Source organism: Bidens hawaiensis, unplaced genomic scaffold (assembly GCF_021521415.1).
Source record: "Bidens hawaiensis isolate Kalapana, Puna unplaced genomic scaffold, B.hawaiensis_p1.1 tig00002306_1, whole genome shotgun sequence".
In the NCBI taxonomy this organism is placed as follows: Eukaryota; Viridiplantae; Streptophyta; class Magnoliopsida; order Asterales; family Asteraceae; genus Bidens; species Bidens hawaiensis.
Genome location: NW_027491123.1, coordinates 2,338,689 through 2,357,978, shown reverse-complemented (window position 1 = coordinate 2,357,978; position 19,290 = coordinate 2,338,689). Strand labels below are relative to the sequence as shown.

General features: G+C 37.3%; 1 protein-coding gene across 1 annotated transcript; it reads left to right on the top strand.

Moving 5' to 3' along the window:
- The first annotated feature begins 5,789 nt into the window (after positions 1-5,789).
- Positions 5,790-8,370, top strand: LOC143615190 (uncharacterized). Its single transcript, XM_077088380.1, has 6 exons — positions 5,790-5,873; positions 6,125-6,346; positions 6,442-6,564; positions 6,648-6,670; positions 6,754-6,829; positions 7,219-8,370. The coding sequence occupies exons 1-6, from the start codon at positions 5,790-5,792 to the stop codon at positions 8,368-8,370; spliced, it is 1,680 nt and encodes a 559-aa protein (XP_076944495.1).
- Positions 8,371-19,290: the final 10,920 nt, after the last annotated feature.

Genomic DNA, 19,290 nt, shown 5'->3' with positions numbered 1-19,290 from the left:
TTACAACGTTTTGAGTTCTCTAATCTCTTGTTTTCTCTTCTTCTATATTCATATTTGTTGTTATGGCTGCCTCACAATCATCGGTTGGTCAAGGTTCCAACGCCGAACCAAGTTTCGTTCGTATTGTACCTCATAATCGTAATCAAGAGATTTGGTGCAATTGGGATTTGGTTGAATTGAGTGACCATTCATTGAAGGCTCGGTGCAAGTTTTGTGGGATTTATTTAAACCCACTTTCGAATTCAAATTTGAAGAAACACATCGAAAAACCGTATTGCAAGGCGTTGAAAAAGAACGTCGATTCGCAACAAACGCAAATGGATAGTGAAGGCGGAATATTTACATACCAAATTGATCGAGTTCAAGATCGTATGACGAAGTTTGTGATTCAAGAAGCTTTGCCGTTTAGCCACTTCGACAACCCTCGCTTAACCGCCATGATTCGAGATACGCTTCAACCACAATACACTCACGTAAGTCGTCATACTCTTAAACGTTAATGTTTAAAATTGTGGAAGAAGGCCAAAGAGGTACTAATTGCATATTTTGAAAATATAAATACGGGAATAAACTTAACTAGTGATGTTTGGTCGGCTCCACATGGTCTACCCGAATCTTATCTTTGTGTCACCGCTCATTGGGTAGACCCGTCATCGTGGGAAATGATGAAACACACCATTGCTTTCGAACTCTTTGAGTATCCACATACGGGAGATAATTTGTTTGAAATTTTAGATTATGTTATAAAAACTTATAAACTAGAAAATAAAATATTTTCAATGGCATTTGATAACGCGTCGAATAATACATCGGCGGTTGATAAATTAAAATTAAAATATACGCCGATTTGCAATGGTGTATTTTTTCACTCAAGGTGTGTTGCAGATATCATTAATTTAATCGTGCAAGACGGACTTGCTTCGGATGAGGTTACATCGGTTATAAACGATTTTAGACTAATGATACATGAAGTTTTTAAGAAAAGTAAAAAAAGACAAATGGAATATAGAAAATTTTGTAAAGATACGGGAAGAAAAGCTTTGGGAGCTAATTGGGATGTACCTCATCGATGGAATTCCACTTGCATAATGTTTCAAAGTGCTTTGAAACAAAGAGAAACTTTACAAATGTTTCATTCTAGTCTTGCCGAGAATGATTTGGCAATCCCCTTTTCAAATGAGAAATGGGAAATTATCAATGACTTATCGACTTTTCTTGAAGTTTTTAAAACATCAACTACGAAACTATCGGGAACGTATTATCCGACAAGTCCCTTGGTTCTTTCGGAGTTATTTTTAATCGTTAACAATCTTAAAGAATTTGAAAATAAAAGTCCAATGTTTTCAAACATCATATTACCAATGAAGTTTAAATTAAAAAAAATACTTTCTTAAATTGCCACCGGTTTTTACTTGCGCCGCCGCTTTAAACCCAATGTTAAATGTTACGGGGGTTGAATGTGTGATAGACGAAATTTTTTCAGCCTTAGATATGCATGAAGTTGACCCAAACTTTTCAACAGAGGCAAAAAATTATTTTAACTTGAATTTTAAATTTATGTATGACTTTTATTTAAATAAATATGGGTCAAACATACACATGCCTATGCCGGGGGGGTCTACATCAAGTTCAAGTGCTACTAGAGTAAGAGATCCCATGATTAGCCTTATGAACACCGTTCGCAACGTAACGGCTAAAAAACAAATGGGTAACACCCCTTCAAGCGAACTAGGAAGGTATAGTGCAAATGATTACTCTACCGGTTTATCCGAAGAGGAATATGGCACTTTTGATGTTTTGGCTTGGTGGAAGGTAAAGGAAACCGAGTTTCCGATTCTTGCCACCATGGCCTGTGATTTACTAACCGTCCAAGCTTCTACGGTAGCTTCGGAATCCGCTTTTTCTCTTAGTGGCAGGGTAATATCGGTGAGAAGAACAAGACTAAATTCGGAGTCGGTGGAGATGTGCATTTGCTTAAAGGATCACTTGGACTCAATCGATCGTATTCAACACGTAACCACTCTCGAAGATGAAACACCACTGGATGTTCGAGTGCACGACGAACAAGAAGGCATTTCTACAAGTAATTCCGAGGAAGAAGTCGCAACTTTCAGTGGCAACCTTCAGTAGTTGTCTTCAGTGGCAAACATCTTCAGTAGTTGTCTTTTCTTCATCAGTTAATTGTTTATTTTTATGTTAATTGTTTTTTTTATTTTTCATGTTATACAAATACGAATCGTAGTTTAGAATCCAAATCGCAAACGAAAAACGAAAAAAAAAAAAAAAATTTACACTGTAACCGGTTGGAACCGGTTACGGTACAGGAACCGGGTTAGGAACCGGTAAGAACCGGTTAGATAGGTTAGGGGTCCGAGGGTGGGAGAACCGGTTCGGTTCCCTAACCGGTTCGAGCCTGGAACCGGTTTAAAAGGGGGTTTTGAATATAGGAACCGGTTAGGAACCGGTTCCGGTTCCTAGTCCCAAACCGTTTTGAACATGCCTACTTGAGTTACATGCATCTGATAAAAAAAAATATATGCATATCACGTCTTTTTGAAAAAATCGTTTTTAAAACAACAACCACCATACTCAGTATAAATCCCACAAATAGCAAAGTTGTTAGCAGAGTCTGGAGAGGGTGTGATGTAGGCAAATCGTACCTCCATCCCAAAGGATAAAAAGGTTGCTTCCAGAGAGATCCCCGGCTCGAAAACCATATGCATGGGATCAATAATACTAGTGATATTGGTAATGAATACTAAAATATATGTCATAGTAATAATAGTGACATTAGTAATGAATAGATCAATAATAGTGATATTATAATGAATAGATCAATACTAAATATGTGTTACAGTAATAATAGTTGTATCAGTAATGAATACTAAATATGTGTTATAGTAATAATAGTTGTACTAAATATGGAAATAGATCAATAATAATAGTGATATTAGTAATGAATACCAAATATGTGTTATAAATACTAGTTTGAGGATAAGCTATTATAGTAATATATCATTTTTCCACTCGAAATAAGGTAAAGAAACGCCTCCTATGATAGAATTATAATCAAAACTCTACGTTTCTCCTAAAAGTCGTTAGCCTTAATTCTACGTCTCCAAGAATTCCTATCCTCAACCATGCCCTCGGAGAGGTGCAAATCTAGCAAATCATGCTTAATCCTCTCATCCCAAGTTAATTTGGGACGTCCTCTATCCCTCCTCCCCTCTATACTAATAGTTTCTACAGATCGGACATGAGCCGTCGTCTCTCTTCTCTTCACATGTCCAAACCATCTCAATATCCCTTCTCTTATCTTATCTGAAATGTTAGCAACCCCTAATCTCTCTCGAAAAACATAATTTCTTATTCGGTCCAATCGTGTGTGCCCACACATCCAACTTAGCATTCTTATTTCTGCTACCTCTAACTTGCTCGCATGTGACTTCTTGATGGCCCAACAGTCTGTTCCATATAACATTGCCGGTCTAATCGCGACCCTATAAAATTTACCTTTTAGCCTGTTTGGGAATCTCTTGTCGCACAAAACTCCTGTAGCTACCTTCCATTTACTCCATCCAACTTGGACACGGTGGGCCACGTCACTATCTATTTCCCGTCACTCTGGACAAACGATCCTAGATATTTGAACTTCGTTACCCGCAGAACCACTTGGTCTTCGATGGTGATCTGGATCTCCTCATCATCATTTTTCCTCCATTTTATACTTGATTTGCACTTAAAAGAGTTTATATTAAGGGTGTTAACTATGTCGGATTAACAAGATAATCACTAAACCTTAATATGAAGTATTCATATTATCAATTCTTACTTGGGCATGTTTAAAATTGTACGAACACAACACATTAAATCTTTTATCTAAACGAAGCAAACAATTAGAAACATATTGTAAATGAATCAACTAGGTTTGGCGAGTTATAATAAATATGTTAAACGAGTCGTAAACTTAATAAAATGGTTGAACACGTACACGTAAATCAACGAAGAGTTTATTAAACAAGTTATACAACACTCAAAACGTGAAATGTTAATTAGAAAACAGATAAATTATATAATTTTGCGCGGCCACGTGTACTGTGAAAGGAAACGACCGTTGATTTTGTATCTCTTCCTGTCTCCATCTTCCTTTCGTCCTCATTCATCGCCATAAATAACGTTACAATTGCTAACTTTTTTCAAAATTGAAATACACATATTTTCAGCTAAAATTTCCAATTATTTTAAAACTAGTATTTTATCCGTTACGCCGGACAGGTCGGTAAAACTTGGAGGATAGGAAAACCCAAGAGTTGAGACGGTAAGTCGACGTGAATTTGGTCGATTTCGAATACAATGAGATCAGCATTGGTTACGTTTAGTACGGTATAAACAATGTTGGTAAAACCAAGTGTTAAAGCCCAAAAAAATGCGTTAAATTAACATATAAGAAAATAAATTATTTAAAACGATGTTTTTTCAGTCAGTAAAACCTGGGCATTGGTAAGACCAGAACGTTGTTGGTCGCGAGTGTTGCGGAGTTGAGTTGGTAAAACATGGGCGTGGTAAAACCCAAGCGTTGTCGGTCTCAAGGGTTGTGCCAGTTAGTCGACGCGATTACGATTGGTTTTTTTACATTTCTTACGGTACCAAAACTAAAACAAAAGGTTCAGTAAAACCCTAGCGTTGTCGGTCCCCCGTGTTGCCACTATGAGTCGATAGAACCCGGTGTTGGTAAAACCCGATGTTGTGGCGGCGAGTCAACGTGAATTTGGTCAGTTTTGGCTACATTTGTTACGGTACCGGAACTAAAACAAAAGAGTTGGTAAACCTGTGTGTTGGTAAAACCCGTGCGTTGTAGGTCCTAGACGGCGAGTCGACACGATGGTATCCTTTACACTCGATACTGAAAGAAAACAAAAAAATGGTGTGAGCCAGTGATGTTTCGTCAATTGGCTCAATCAAAACTAATGTAACACCAAACTTGTAATTTATAGTATATAGATAATTATAAACTTGAAGTTAATCATTTTGGTTACCTCAATTGGCAATTCTCCACCTTTTAGCTTTCTAGTATACTTTACTAGATTTTCTCATTAGAGAAAAAAAAATAAATTAACGTGAGATCGATGGCTTAAGTTTAACGAATACTTATTTAATTTAAGATTATTTGACTATGTTTTAATTGACTAGTGAGGTTTTTTTACAAGCTTCAGACTAATACGTTACTTAAACAGACTCAATACATATTTTTTATTCTTATAGTATAGAAAAAATACGCTATTTTAAATACTATTCGGTTTCCAATATAGTTTATATTGAAAGATACATACAATACAAAACAAATAATGTTTGGATTTTTATAAAAATTTAGATATTATTAAAGAAAAACTAAGTTATATATTAAATGGAAAATAAAAAAGAAAAAAGTAGTTAAAATTATAAAAATATCTTGAGATGTGCAATGCCAAAGTTATAATGCTACTTTATACTTTGTCAAATTTAAAAGATAACGAATAACTATTTTAAAAACTTTTTTCTAGAATATAATATATATATTAATAATATATATGAATGACTATTTTTGTTAGCTTGTGTCCGTGTGTTTGTGTCGTCCATGCCTGTCTTCTCTCTTTCTCTTCTGACCATTAAAACCTTGAGAACTGGATTTGGTGTTTTTTTGTTACTTATCGGCAACGAACCCAGACTGTAACATAATTAGCTATCTATATATTTCCACTCAACCCACATTCCAGTTTCACAATAAAATATGTTTAACTCAGAGACATAAAATGTTTAAGTCACCGAGATGGAGGAGTGAGAGGAACAAGACCAAATGCAGTACTGTATTCAAATTGCAGTTTCATGGAACCCAGGTAACACATTTGTTAATTGCATGCATAATGCCGGCCTCTATTCATATATCATAGGTTTATTAATATTATTGCATGCAACGAGTTTGATGAATTGAATTATTAAGAGAAAACTTATCAAAGATTTTGGCGTGATGCCTTGCCTTGCCTTGCCTTGTGTTTTGCCAAGAAATTGCAATCTTCTAAGTGCACAACTATAAAATTATTTTTTATTTTTATTTTATGCAGTTTTTGGTTTGGTTTGGTTACTTTAGATATATGTTATGCATATGCAGTTAGCATTGTTGGGAGGAGTTGATTTAATATTATCCGTGGTTCCTGCTGATGTCAGAAAGCCGACATCAAGGTTAGAGAAAGCCAAAGTTCAAAATGGAAGTTGTTATTGGGAAAAGCCGCTTTATGAGACTGTGAAATTCACTCAAGATCCGAAAACCGGGAAGCTTCATGACAAAATCTATGACTTTGTTGTAACAAAGGTATATTTTTCTTTAAATCTAAACATAGGATTTTATAATATCTTTGCGAAAAAAAGGTAATTTGTTGTTGGTTTTTGACTTTTGACATTTTGTAGGATTCTTCAAGATTTGGTGTTGTTGGAGAGGTGTCAATTGATTTTGCAACTTATGTTGAGGCTACAAAGATTATTTCTTTATCACTTCCTCTTAAAAATGCTAATTTTGCTGCAGTATTGCATGTATGTGAATTGTTTCTCCCTCACAAACTTTTGGTCAAGTGAATTTGCTTATTTGTATGTTGTTTGGATTAGGTAAAGTGCAGGGTGGTTGTGCTTCCGATCAGAGGTGAAATAAATTTATAAAATTGTTTTGATTTTCTGTTCATTTAAATTATTAGAATATTATGTATATATTCCTACGATTTGCAGCCTGCATGATCTATGCTTGAGGACACTCTTTGGCAATGATGATTTAGAAGGAAGGGTTAGAAGAAATCTTACTGAAGTACGTTTTCGTATCGCCTAGCTTAAAACTTAGATGGTGCTTGGATTTCTTGTTTTCAATTGATTATATTGTTATTGAAACTTGATATCTAAAAATCAGTTTGAAACTTTGGATAAAGCAATAAATAAATAAATTCTGCTTCTAATTATTTAGCATCAAATAGTCAGTTTTTGGTCCTGAGTATCGTGCCAACTGCAACAAGATTATCTGAGGGTAAACTAATTATCTCATTTCACAATGTACTCTTTGGTCATTTTATCTATTACTTCCTTATATCATCAAAACGCTCCATGCGCTCGACTTTGACAATATGATTACTACAACTTCACACAGCAGAAACGGTAGATTAATAATAAATGTAGCTAAATCTTACCATTTAACTATAACAGGATTATGGAACCTGCAATGGCATAAATAGAGATCACCAACCATCCATCGGATCTGACACCATGCTGTCAAGTTCTGATATCAGTTATGGGCTTGATACGCCACACAAACATGAACCTAAGAACCCCAAGTTAACTCCTGATTCTTCAATAAAAAAAGATAGATTTTTGCTGTGGGATTGGTCAAATGGTTCGGCTCCTAAATTAAGTACAGATGATTCGTCGACAAGTACTTTAGGAGAAACTTCTGAAGAGAGTTCTTCAGATACCATTATTCAAAATCTTAAGGTCAAAGTTGCAGCTTTGACCAGGCAAGCTGATGTGTCAGGGTTAGAGTTACAGACTCTTCGTAAGCAAATCGTAAACGAGATGAAAAAGAGTCAAGATGTTTCAAAGGAAGTGGCTATAGTTAAAGAAGAACGAAATGCATTGAAAGAGGAGTGTGAAAAGCTCAAGTCAGAAAAAGTCAAAGTCAACGGTATGTCGTTGTTTGACCAAGGCGATCCTTATGCTCTTCTTGATGAACTGAGACAAGAATTAGAACATGAGAAGGGGTTGAGCTCCAATCTCCGGTTACAACTTCAGGAAACACAAAAGTCAAATGCAGAGTTGGTTCTTGCTTTAGAGATGTCAAAGTCAAAGTCAAAGTTGAAGTCCGAGTCGATATGTTCTGAATCAGAAATGGATTATGATGAGGAGCAAAGGGAGTTGGAAGCAATTGTTCGAGAGCATAGCGGTGTGAAAGAAACATATTTACTAGAGCAGAAAATAATAAACCTTTATGGTGAAATAGACTTTTATAAGAAAGATAAAGATGATCTTGAAACACAAATGGAACAAATGGCACTCGATTATGAGATCATGAAGCAAGAAAATCATGACGTTGCTTTTAAACTCGAACGTAGTCAACTTCAAGAACAATTAAAGATGCAATACGAGTGCACGCCTTACTCGACACTAGACGAACTCGAATCACAAATAGAGAGTTTAGAGAATGAACTAAAGTCAAAGTCACAAGAATTGTCAAATTCAAACCTTGTCATACAAGAGCTTGAATCCCATATCAAGAATCTTGAGGAAGAGCTAGAGAATCAAAGCCATGAATTTGAGACCAATCTTGAAGAATTAATGCGTGCAAAAATCAATCAAGAATAAAGAGCCATTCGCGCAGAGGATAATTTGCGAAAAATGAGGTTGCATAATGCTAATGCAGCCACAAGGCTTCAAGAGGAACTTAGAAGGCTTTCACTAAAAATGAAATCTTCATTTGAAGTTAATGAGAAGGCAGCCATGGAAGCTATTAATGAAGCTAATAAGCTTCGTATGGAAAAACGGGTTCTTGAAGGTGCACTCATGAAACTACATAAAGATTTACAAGATCTTGGTGGCCAGTTACAAGAAAAAAGTGTGTTTTTTGATGACCAAGTGGCTCAAAAGTCAAAAACATTACAAAAGATAAAGAAAAAGATTGAAAATGAAAGATTGAAGGAACTTGCTACAGATGGCTCTAAAAACTTGTTTCCACATAAGGAGAAATCACAGGTATCCACAGCTTTTAACTTGTTACTGAAAGCTAGAGGTGGCAAGATGAGCGGTTTGGGTGGTTGGGTAATCGGTCAAAAGGGGTCCGGGTTGAAATGTGTTGTTTTTAGTATTATGCTTTGAAATGGGCTGGGTTGGGTTGACACGCAAAAACCATTTTATCCATGTTTTAAGCTTTTAAGGGCTACCAACATGTTTTCTCATTTTGCGTGAAAAGTCTGTTAACCCAAAGTTTTTTTTTTAGCGTTTTTAAAATACATGTCTTTGTGAACTTTTTTAGAAAAATGGACTGTTACCCCTCAAACGGGTCAAGATTTGATTGTATGAAATTGTATATTGACGACACAATGCTGCAAGTCAGCTAAAGAGTACATGTAATCACAATATCGACTGTTACCCCTCAAACGGGTCAAGATTTGATTGTATGAAATTGTATATTGACGACACAATGCTGCAAGTCAGCTAAAGAGTACATGTAATCACAATATCACATCAACAAAAGTTCGCCTACATAACGCCCAAAACTATAAACTAGTGCGTTAACCCTTATGGTATTAACCTTCTTTTATGAGTAACTAGTGTGTTAATTCTGATTACTAATCCAATATTTTTGCAGTAAAAATTTAAATCCTTGAATAACATGATTGGGGCGTCTAATATATATTTTCCCTTTTAGTAAAAAAATTTATCTGGCATGCTTAACCATTAAAGATGTATCTCAACCCAAATCGACACTCACAAATAAATGGCTGAATCTTTCTCCTTTACAGAGACGACAATCTTTACATAAGCAATAATTCATCTTCAGTTGTCCACCTCCAAAAATCAAACTCACAATGAGAAGGTAACATTTTTTGCTTGGTACTTAGTTTGTTGCAAAAAAATCATTGTTCTTGGAAAAATACTTTATAACACTCAAGTTTGCTAAAACATGACAATTTTGGGCAAAGTTTGATGATGTGTCCGGTATCCGCAATCACTTGTTCTTGCTAACAAAAAAACATTGTTTAGGTTGTTCATAAAGAAAGTCAAACATGGTGATTTGAAAAGTCAACCTCTTTATTTTTCTTGAATTTGCCCCCATCAAGCCAGGTCCAAGCGTATTGATGTATAAGCTAGGGCTTTATGTTTAAAGTTTAGGCCCATTTTCTTGAACCAACATTTTCTTTTGGCCTAATTCTTAGCCCAATGTTTTCTTTCTTATTTTTTTTAATGAATAACGGTTTCCAAGGCCCTTCTTTTGTAGAAACAGTCTGTTTAACCCTTTTTTTCGTTATTTCACTACCATGTAGTGACAACGCCAACTTATTCGAGATGAAAAAGACCGAAGTTCAATCCATGTGAAAACTCGTAATATTTTATGGGTTTAGAGCATAATGCATGTCTGAATAGATTAATTTTTTTGAAATGTAAATTACTGTCAATAATGATCTATATGATTGTTAAATATTTGTACAACTTTATAGTTGATGTTGTTTCTTGAGTTCATCTGGCTTTGGTACCTGTTGTACTTTGTGCATGATTGGTGTTCCACCACATGTAGGTTTAAGATGCATTACTGAGTTATAAAATGCATGTATATTTTATGTGACCATGTGTTGATGCAGAAAATTTAATAGCCAGCTAGGCCTAATCACATTTTGATTTTGTGTTTGCTGTTCTTGAACAATCCGAACATAACTAGAAATAATTGTCCTTTGAATCAGAAAGATTTGATTTTTCTGGATTTGAAATATTTCATTGTTTGAAGATCTTGATATCATCACATTATTATTCATGAATTAAATATCCATAGGGGGTTTGGATTTTTGGATTTTACATTTTTTGAAGGATTTTTTTTAAACGAACAACTCACACACTCTAATCATATTTATAAATCCACACATGTATCTAATATTGGACTTGAACCTCCTTTTCTGCACGCCTTGATACCACTGAGAGATTACAAGCCCATTAATTTCAAGGATTTTCTCACACTAGTTCTAGAAGACCATTGTTTAAAGGAAGATACAGTGTTAAGAAAGAAAGCCGACATGTGCCTAATCCGTTCATCACAAGTAACATGTTGATTGTTGTAAAAGGGTGTTGCGGTGCTAGCTGCCCAAATTCTCTTGTCATGCTTATGTAAGAAGTGTTCTTACTAGACAACTTATCAGATCCACCCTCGATCACCGCCAATCCTTTTACAAGTAAGTATCTATGTTCAAAGTTTTGAACCCAGAAGTGAAACTAACTTTACCATCTTTTCAGGTAACCGCTCCCACATTGTGTGCCTCCGCGGTGTGGATGATCCGAAGGGCGCCTAGAACATTGCTGCTCCTTCCATGGGTGGGAAGAGGAGATATATGGCGGATGATGACGATGACGACATGGTCATCTTTAATGTTCCATTTGGCTTGCCGTCCACCGATGCTAGAACCGTCGTAGACACAAACTTGCCCTCAGTGTTTCAGCCTGTAGGCAATGTGGATACTGGCGTTACTCTGGCGTCAGCTGGTGGAACCGATGTGGATGCCAAGACGTTCACTTTTCCACACAATGTGGCGTCTGCAATGGTGGAGGATAAAGAAGAGGAGGGTGTTCCTCTAGTGAAGAAACCTAGGCTCGGCGGCTTCGTCAAGGGGTTTAGTGACTTCACCAGGTGCGATCATACATCTAGTTCTTTCTTCTCCTTTTGAGTTTACTGACACCTTCCATGTGAAGAGGCGCGAAAGCTGTTTTTGGCGAAGAAGAAACAAATGGAAGAGGCTGCGTAGAGGGATACTCAGAAGACAACTGCTGATGCGTCAGCCTTTTCTCCAGTGAAGACGAGTGTGGGTGGCTCGTTGGAGGCGCTGCCTAAGATTCCCTCGGAGAGTTTGCTTACGACGAAGAAAGTGGTTAATCCGTCCAAGGCAGGGAACACGGTGGCAGCGAAGCCTGTGACGGCGGAAGTGGTTATTTCGCTTGAGGCCGAAACCACAACGAAGACATATTAGGCTATGACGATGACCTTGGCTATGTCACCTGAGGCTCGAGTAGAGCAGACAATGGGGGGAGAAGGGGGAGCAAACCTCTTCTGACTTCTCATTGAAGACGCCGGTAAGTATCTATCTAAGGCTCTCGTCCTTGACAGGGATGAAATCGTCAAATTTTTTGAGACTGGGGCGATTGTAACCGGCAAATTTTTTGACAACCTTGGAGGTGAAGGTGGCGCAGGCGCTGGTGGCAGTTGCATGGGGTCTAAGGCTGTACAGCCGAGTGACACTATCGAGGCCAAATCGGCTATACTTGCCTCAATGGAGCATTACTCATTGCGCCACTTTTGAAGACCCGGCTGTTTGTGCCGAATTTTTGGAACACTACTTCCCAGCCGGGGAACGCGTAGCTTGCAAGTTTCAACCACGCGAAAGCCTGTCCACTTATGCTAGTTTAATGTTGTCCGGGGGCTCTCTGGTCTAGCAGAGTTGATTCGTGAGAATCGATGCTTCAAGATGAGAAGATCAATTCTGACTCCACCAAGAGGGAGATGGAGCTTGCTCTGAGGAATTTTGAAGACACCGCCTGAAAGGCTGGTCGGGAAGCGTCAGAGCATCGCCATGCTCTGGCTGCTGCAAAGGAGAAACAGAAGAATGTGAAGGCAGACTTGGTGGCGTCTATCCGCGATCGCGTTGAGCGCTATAAGGATTTCCAGGTCGCGTGCAAGAAGTTCAACAAAGATCTTGCAGAAGCACGCGATCGTGCTCAAGCTGCGCGGGAGGCTGCCGCCAAGCATGAACAAGAAAATGCCGATCTGCGCTAGCGTGTCATGAAACTAGAGACATAGGCGGCTGTCCAAAAGGCGGATGCCCGCAAGCTCGACGATGCGATTGCGGCTCGTGAGAAAACGATTGAGAACCTCACTACTCAGAGTGCCATCCTTGTTGGTGACCGCGACTGGCTGCTAAAACATGCCATTCGCAAGGGCAGTTTCTTCCATACTTTTTTGTTTTTTTTTTAATTTTCAGTTGGGTTTATCTAACTTCTGTTTTAATTGCTCAGATTGCCCAGCGCGTCATAAATGATAAAGCTATGATGAAGATCGTCGGGCGTCTTGTGATGACATCTCAGCAATTAGGTCACAAGGCGGGGTTCCAGGAGGCTCTTACTCATGTTCAAGATCAAATACCCTGGAACTCTACTCGCTTCAAAGCGTCGACGTTGAAGCTGAGTATTGGGTTGCTGAGACTAGGTATGACGCCCTATCGTTCCCCATTTTGTCTGCTATCACCCAACTTACCCAGGAAGAAGATGGTATGCAGAAATTGAAAATTTGTATATAAGTAGAATAGGGCTTATGTAAATTGTAATTATTCAGCGGATGTTGGTATTGGCTATTGTAAATATTTGTTTTATGAATGGAACAAAATATTTCTTCTCATTTCTTGTATTATTTCTTATTAGTATTGGCATTAAGTTTGATTAACGCCAACTTAGATCATCATGACAGAGTATCGTTTTCATTAATAATGTGGCCCTTGGCCCGCTTTTACATAAAATGAAATCGATTTACATATAACACTAAACACTTTTGCAATTACGTCGTGTTCCAAGTTCACGGAACAGGTGTGCCATCGAGTTTGTTTAACGCATAAGCGCCCTTGCCTAGGACCTTAATAACTTGATAAGGTCCTTCCCAATTTGACGATAACTTGTTTGGCGCTTGAGTGTTGGATGCCTCGTTGTTGCGGAGGACGTAATCTCCGACGTTGAACTCACATATTTTAACTTTGGCGTTGTAATAATTTTGGAGTTGGCGCTTGTAATTGTGCCCGCACATCGCAACTAATTCTCTTCGTCCTTCATGGAGCATCAAATCAACGTGTTGCTGCTCGTCGTTGGTTTCTTCCGAAATTAGGATGCGCGGGGAGGGTAGATCTGTTTTTGCTGAGACCATAGCTTCTATGCCATAATTGAGACTAAATGGCGTTTCAGTGTTGCTTGTGTTCCTTTGTGTTCTGAGGGCTCAAAGGGCATGCGCAATATGATCTATCCAGCCAGATCTGTAATGTTTTAACCTCCGTTTAATTTCATCGACAATGTTGCGATTGGCGCTCGACTTCCCTATTCCCTTGCAGATGTGCAACTGATGTAAAAGTTTGAGAGATTTGCAGTTTTTCGAGCTAGGCTTTGACCCGCTGGTCGGTGAACTGTGTTCCGTTGTTGCTGACTATGTTCATGGTTAAGCCGAATCAACAGATAATGAACTTCCATATGAACTTCTTCACGCTGGCGGCGTTGATCGTAGCTGCTTACTTAGCTTCTATCTCTTTAGTGAAGTAGCCGATCGCGACTATCAATAACTTCACCCGCCCTGACGCTTCTAGAAATGGCCCTATTATGCCGATGGCCGATTTCTGAAATTAACGCGCGGCCGTACTTGTATCATGTTGTTCTTTGGCCGGAGGGTATTTGCGCATGGCGCTGTCATGTGTCACATTTACGGGTCTGTTTTTCCGCGTCCACATGCATACCTGGCCAGTAATACCCGGCATTCATGATTTTTGCTACCATGCCAGGCCTGCGTATACCCCACATATGCCTTCATGGATTTTCTTCATGAGATAGTTGGCATCTTGTGGATCCACGCAGCGGAGGAGCGGTCCTAGATAAGATAGCCGATATAAAATACCATCTTTCATTTTATAATTCAACTCCTTATGGCGTATCTTCCCAGCCTCCGCTTTGCTTTCCGGAAGGATACCGGCGGACAGGATGTTGACGATTGGTGTCATCCAGGACGCGTTGCCTGTGGTGATGACGCATAATTCCTTTATAGGAATTGAAGGGGTGCTGAGGATCTCGATGCGAATATCTTTGTCTAGGTGTTCAAATCTTACCGATACCATCTTGCTCAGGGCGTTGGCATGCTTGTTTTCGCTGTGCTTGATGTAGATTACTTTCCATGTAGCGAAATTTTGCATTAGCGCCTTGGCCTTTTTGAATCGAGGCGAACATCGTAGGTGAATTCGTGACCCTCCGGATCCATGAGTCTTAGCCTAGCTCCTGAACCTTCATAGTTTGAGGCTCCGTATGTGTAAAGCCTCCAAACCTTTTCATTATCTTGTGCCGCAGGAGGTTCTAATTCCTGGCGACAGTCTTCTTCCCGCGCTGTGAGTACTTCCGCGTTGAAATCAGCCAACACCTGACCCTTGATCGCGGGTCTTGGTTTGTATTCTATCGCATGTTCTCCCAATTCTATATGTAGTCCATTTTGTAAGCCTTCCTGAGTGTTCCGGTTTGAAAAGCACATTGTACAGCTTGCAGTTGGTCAAAACCCTGACCTGGTGTCCTTGGAAGATCCTGCACGCGTTGTGAAGTTTGAACCAGTGCGAGTGCCAGTTTCTCTAGGGTAGAGTAGTTGGTTTCCGCCTCGATGAGTGTGCGGCTGACATAGTAGGTGGGAGTTTGCACCTTATCCTTGTCTACCATTTGTACAACGCTGACCCCTCTATCCGAAGCGGAGAGATATAACGTTAGTGGCTCATTCGGAAGTGATGCGCTCATCGTGGGAAGCACTATCTGAAGCGGAGAGATATAAAGTTGATATTTCCTATAATATGACTATACTCACGATAGTTACTAAATTCTAATATTCTATTAATTTTGCTTGAAATTTATTACAAAATTACCATATTTCATACAAAAATAATAAACTAGTATCTTTAACTAATATATACATCTGTCAATAACTTTCGTCTATGAAGTCTATCGTTTATTCGGTAATTGAACTAGCTAGCTAGATGATTTGTACATTTTTTTAATTTAATTTTCATTTATTATTTTCTTCTAACTTTATCATTAATATGATAAACTTATAAAAGAAATGGTTAAAAGATGGGTTTTTTAGGCATCAAAATAACAATTTAAATGCGATTTAACTATTGTCACTAACATACCCCTATTTTCTTCCTTTAGGAGTAGTTTCATTCAGTTTTAATTACTCCAAATAAAGGCAATTTAAAGAATGGCTTCATAATATGTCAATTTAAACAGACCAGAGACATTTGCATGTGTTCTTTTAAAATATGTCCAATTTCTTAGTTATGCTACAAGATGTCCCCATTTTCATATACCCATTAAATTTATGGCCAGCTAGCCTTGGCTAACCAGTAACCACCCACATATCCTGCCCCACCCGGCCAACCCACCCTTAAATTATGGACCATGGTGTTGACCCAGAAATGTTGGCTTCTATCTTTATATCATGTTTATGTGGTTAAATGCATAACCTTTTCAAGGTATTTATGTGGGTTCCAATTCTTCAAGTAGCCATGTGGTGTGATCTTGTTTTTTGTCACCCTTCTACTTCCTATTGCATTATTCCCTTGCGGCCTTTGTCTACACGATCATATATTGCAAATACATAATTAACATTTGACAGGTGCATTTATCGTAGCCAAAAAATAATATTTCGGAATAGACGTCACGTTAAAGATGATGGATACCTGTCACTAAATTTAAAATATAAAGTTTTTGTAAGCAAAGCTGGTTATTTAAGATGTCTTCTGCAATATATAATGTTAAAGACAGATATCGATATGACTATCGCATGTAGGTCATATGTCTGATGTCTCACACAAGCTAGTGAAGTATAATTGATTTGTCCGATGTCTAGTCGATCTGTTTATGTAAAGTTTACAAGCACTAAATTCAAAAATGGTCAAGCTTCTTTATTTACTAAATGTTTTAACCATCTTATATATAGGTTATGACTTCAGTGTTAGGTCACTTAAATAGTCGATGCTTATTTTGGATTCATAATCTAATAAAGCATGAAAGATCTTTGATATATATATATATATATATATATATATAAGGTGACACATATAAAACTCGTTATTGCGATAACTGCATCTTAAGTCCATGCAGTAATTTGCTCTTAACATGTAAGCATCATGTATATGTCACACCCCGACCAAGGGCCTAGACGTATGACCAATAGTTGGTACATGTTTTGTAAATATATCAGAGTTACGTTCTTTAGCGGAAGACTTTTTAAATAAAATATCATTATATTGAAATCTCGGGAATTTAATACCCGTTTTGATATTTCAAATACCTGTTATTTTAAAATATAATTCTTCACAATATTTAAAATATCTGAGCCATCAGATCACCTCTAATGACTATGTTCCCCAATCTTCTAATCTGTCTTGCTTGCCGGTTCTTAACTTTACCGTTTCCCTGAAATGTGGGGAAAATACGTCAGTTATGTGCTGGTGAATAACGCTGACTCAATAGAAGGTTTTCATAATTTGTCATAACATAATCATTAATACAAAAATCACCTTCGTTATGATACAACACCAATAGCATTCAATGACTCAGTGGGCTTCATCCCATCTCATCGAAACTAAAAATACTCATAGACCACATAATCAGACTTCACTCGTCCTAGAGACAGTCACTTGCCTCATGGTCAGTATGTCTGTAGTGTGCCCACTACAGTATATATATGTAAGGATCCAAACACATGTATATTTTAGCCTAAGTGTTTAGTACTACCTTGTATCAAAACGTTTTAGAGGATTTGAACCAACCCTCATGCAAATACTTTCATAACTTTTTACATATGGATAACAGTCCATAGTTTAAAAGAGTAAATATCTTTCAAAAAGACAGTACATAGACGTATTCACGTCATACAACATTTCACACTATAAAAAGTATAAAAAGGTTTGACGTATTCACTTTTTTCTTGATCAATGTATTTTTCTTATTTATGCATTCTTTCTATCTCGGACCTATAGTACGATAACAACCTTTGTATAAATATCTAGATCAACGATCTAGCTTCAGACCTATAGTCTGTTTCGTATAACTTTAACCTTGACAATCATTTCTTTTTATAAAACATTTGGACATTTAGTCCATTTGTTTATTCATTAATCATATTTTATGTTTCTTCTTCGTGAAGAAACATCTATATTTGGTTTCTTCTTCATGAAGAAACTTTAATTTAACTATAACCTTTGCATATATTTCTTAATCATAAAGAAATATTATTTTACTCCTTACGTTTCTTAATCACAAAGAAACAATACTTTATTATGACCTTTACTTATAAAAAAATGTATTATGTTTACTATAATCAAGGTTCGGGCTATACTCCCGACTATGGTCTAAGCCATAATAATAAGATAATACTTAAGCGGAGCCCCTACCTCACACGGAGTTTATTTGCCTAAGCCTGTACGGGTAGCACTTCTACTTTCGTATTTTATATCATCAGAACCTTGTTCTTAACTTGCTTAACCGATCTATACGGCGTCAGAACTTCAAATTCTTGCACGAATCACGAGAAATCAGGACCCCGGACTTCATCACTATCGGGCACGCTTCCCAATGTTATGTGTGTGTAAGACATGGTGTTTTTGAGATGATTTGCCTTCAAACCCGTAGCTTCCTTTTATAGACAAAGTTTTGGACACCATCGCGTAGCACGATGGGCTGTCCCTTCGGCCATCGCGTAGCGCGACACCGCAATTGATGAGGTTCCGCCACGTGGTTGGACACGTGGCCTTGATTACTTAACTGGGTCATCGCGTAGCGCGATGCCCACATGATCTTAGACCATCGCGTAGCGCGATGCCCCATTTTTCTCAATTTTCTAGGAAATTGCATCGCGTAGTGCGATGATTATTATTATCTACCCATCGCGTAGTGCGATGGGTCTAGAAAACTGAAATTTCATTTTATACCCTCTAGATTTCAAAGTTAACATTTTTAACCCAAACTTGTATAGGGTATTTTCGAGATGTTATATATATGTATTAGTAGTTTTTGGTTTTGGGCATGATACATTAATTGGCATGCACCGAATGTCTAAGCCTTCTACATCCAGATCATCCTCTGTTTACAACTGAGAATCATGGTTTGTTTAGGTCTATAACAAACTTGATTATTATAATTTGAAGTTATAATAAAAGTATATTTCATCAAAACTAAAATAAAGGGTATACAAAAGAAATTCTGGTGGAATGATGTGGAGATTACGATGATGTATGTAGGCGATGTATGTAGGCGTGAGTCAATTTACACTAGTTATAAAAGTTGATGATGATATTATACTTTCATCCTCTTTGGATGATTCAAATTTGTAATTTATATAATATAATATAAGTTGATAATGCTAATTTAGTGTATATGTTTTGATGGCTTCTTATTCCTATTGCCAGAAATATGACCTTTTTTTCAATAATATCTTAACTACGTAGTATTTCTTTTATTATTTTAAGTAACTGAAAGTGACATTTTACATAAAAACTGCTTGTATTTCTTTTATGATTTTGATATTACAACTTTGTTAAATAAAGAATTACGTGTACAACACATGACCTAATATCACTTCTTCCACCCTGTCAAAGAATCTTAACGTCTATCCACCTTTCAATTAATGTACGAAATTTAATAACACACCTTCCAAAACACACACATATATAATATAATATACTTATAATTAAATTAAAGATCTTTATTAAACTCTATATCTAAATTACTATAATCAAGGCA

Bases quoted from the DNA above. Each gene is read 5' to 3' on its own strand.
- LOC143615190 (XM_077088380.1), top strand. From the start codon at position 5,790: ATGTTTAAGTCACCGAGATGGAGGAGTGAGAGGAACAAGACCAAATGC. The intron at 6,565-6,647 runs GTATGTGAATTG...GGTAAAGTGCAG, and splicing joins ATTTTGCTGCAGTATTGCAT to GGTGGTTGTGCTTCCGATCA. The intron at 6,830-7,218 runs GTACGTTTTCGT...TAACTATAACAG, and splicing joins TTAGAAGAAATCTTACTGAA to GATTATGGAACCTGCAATGG.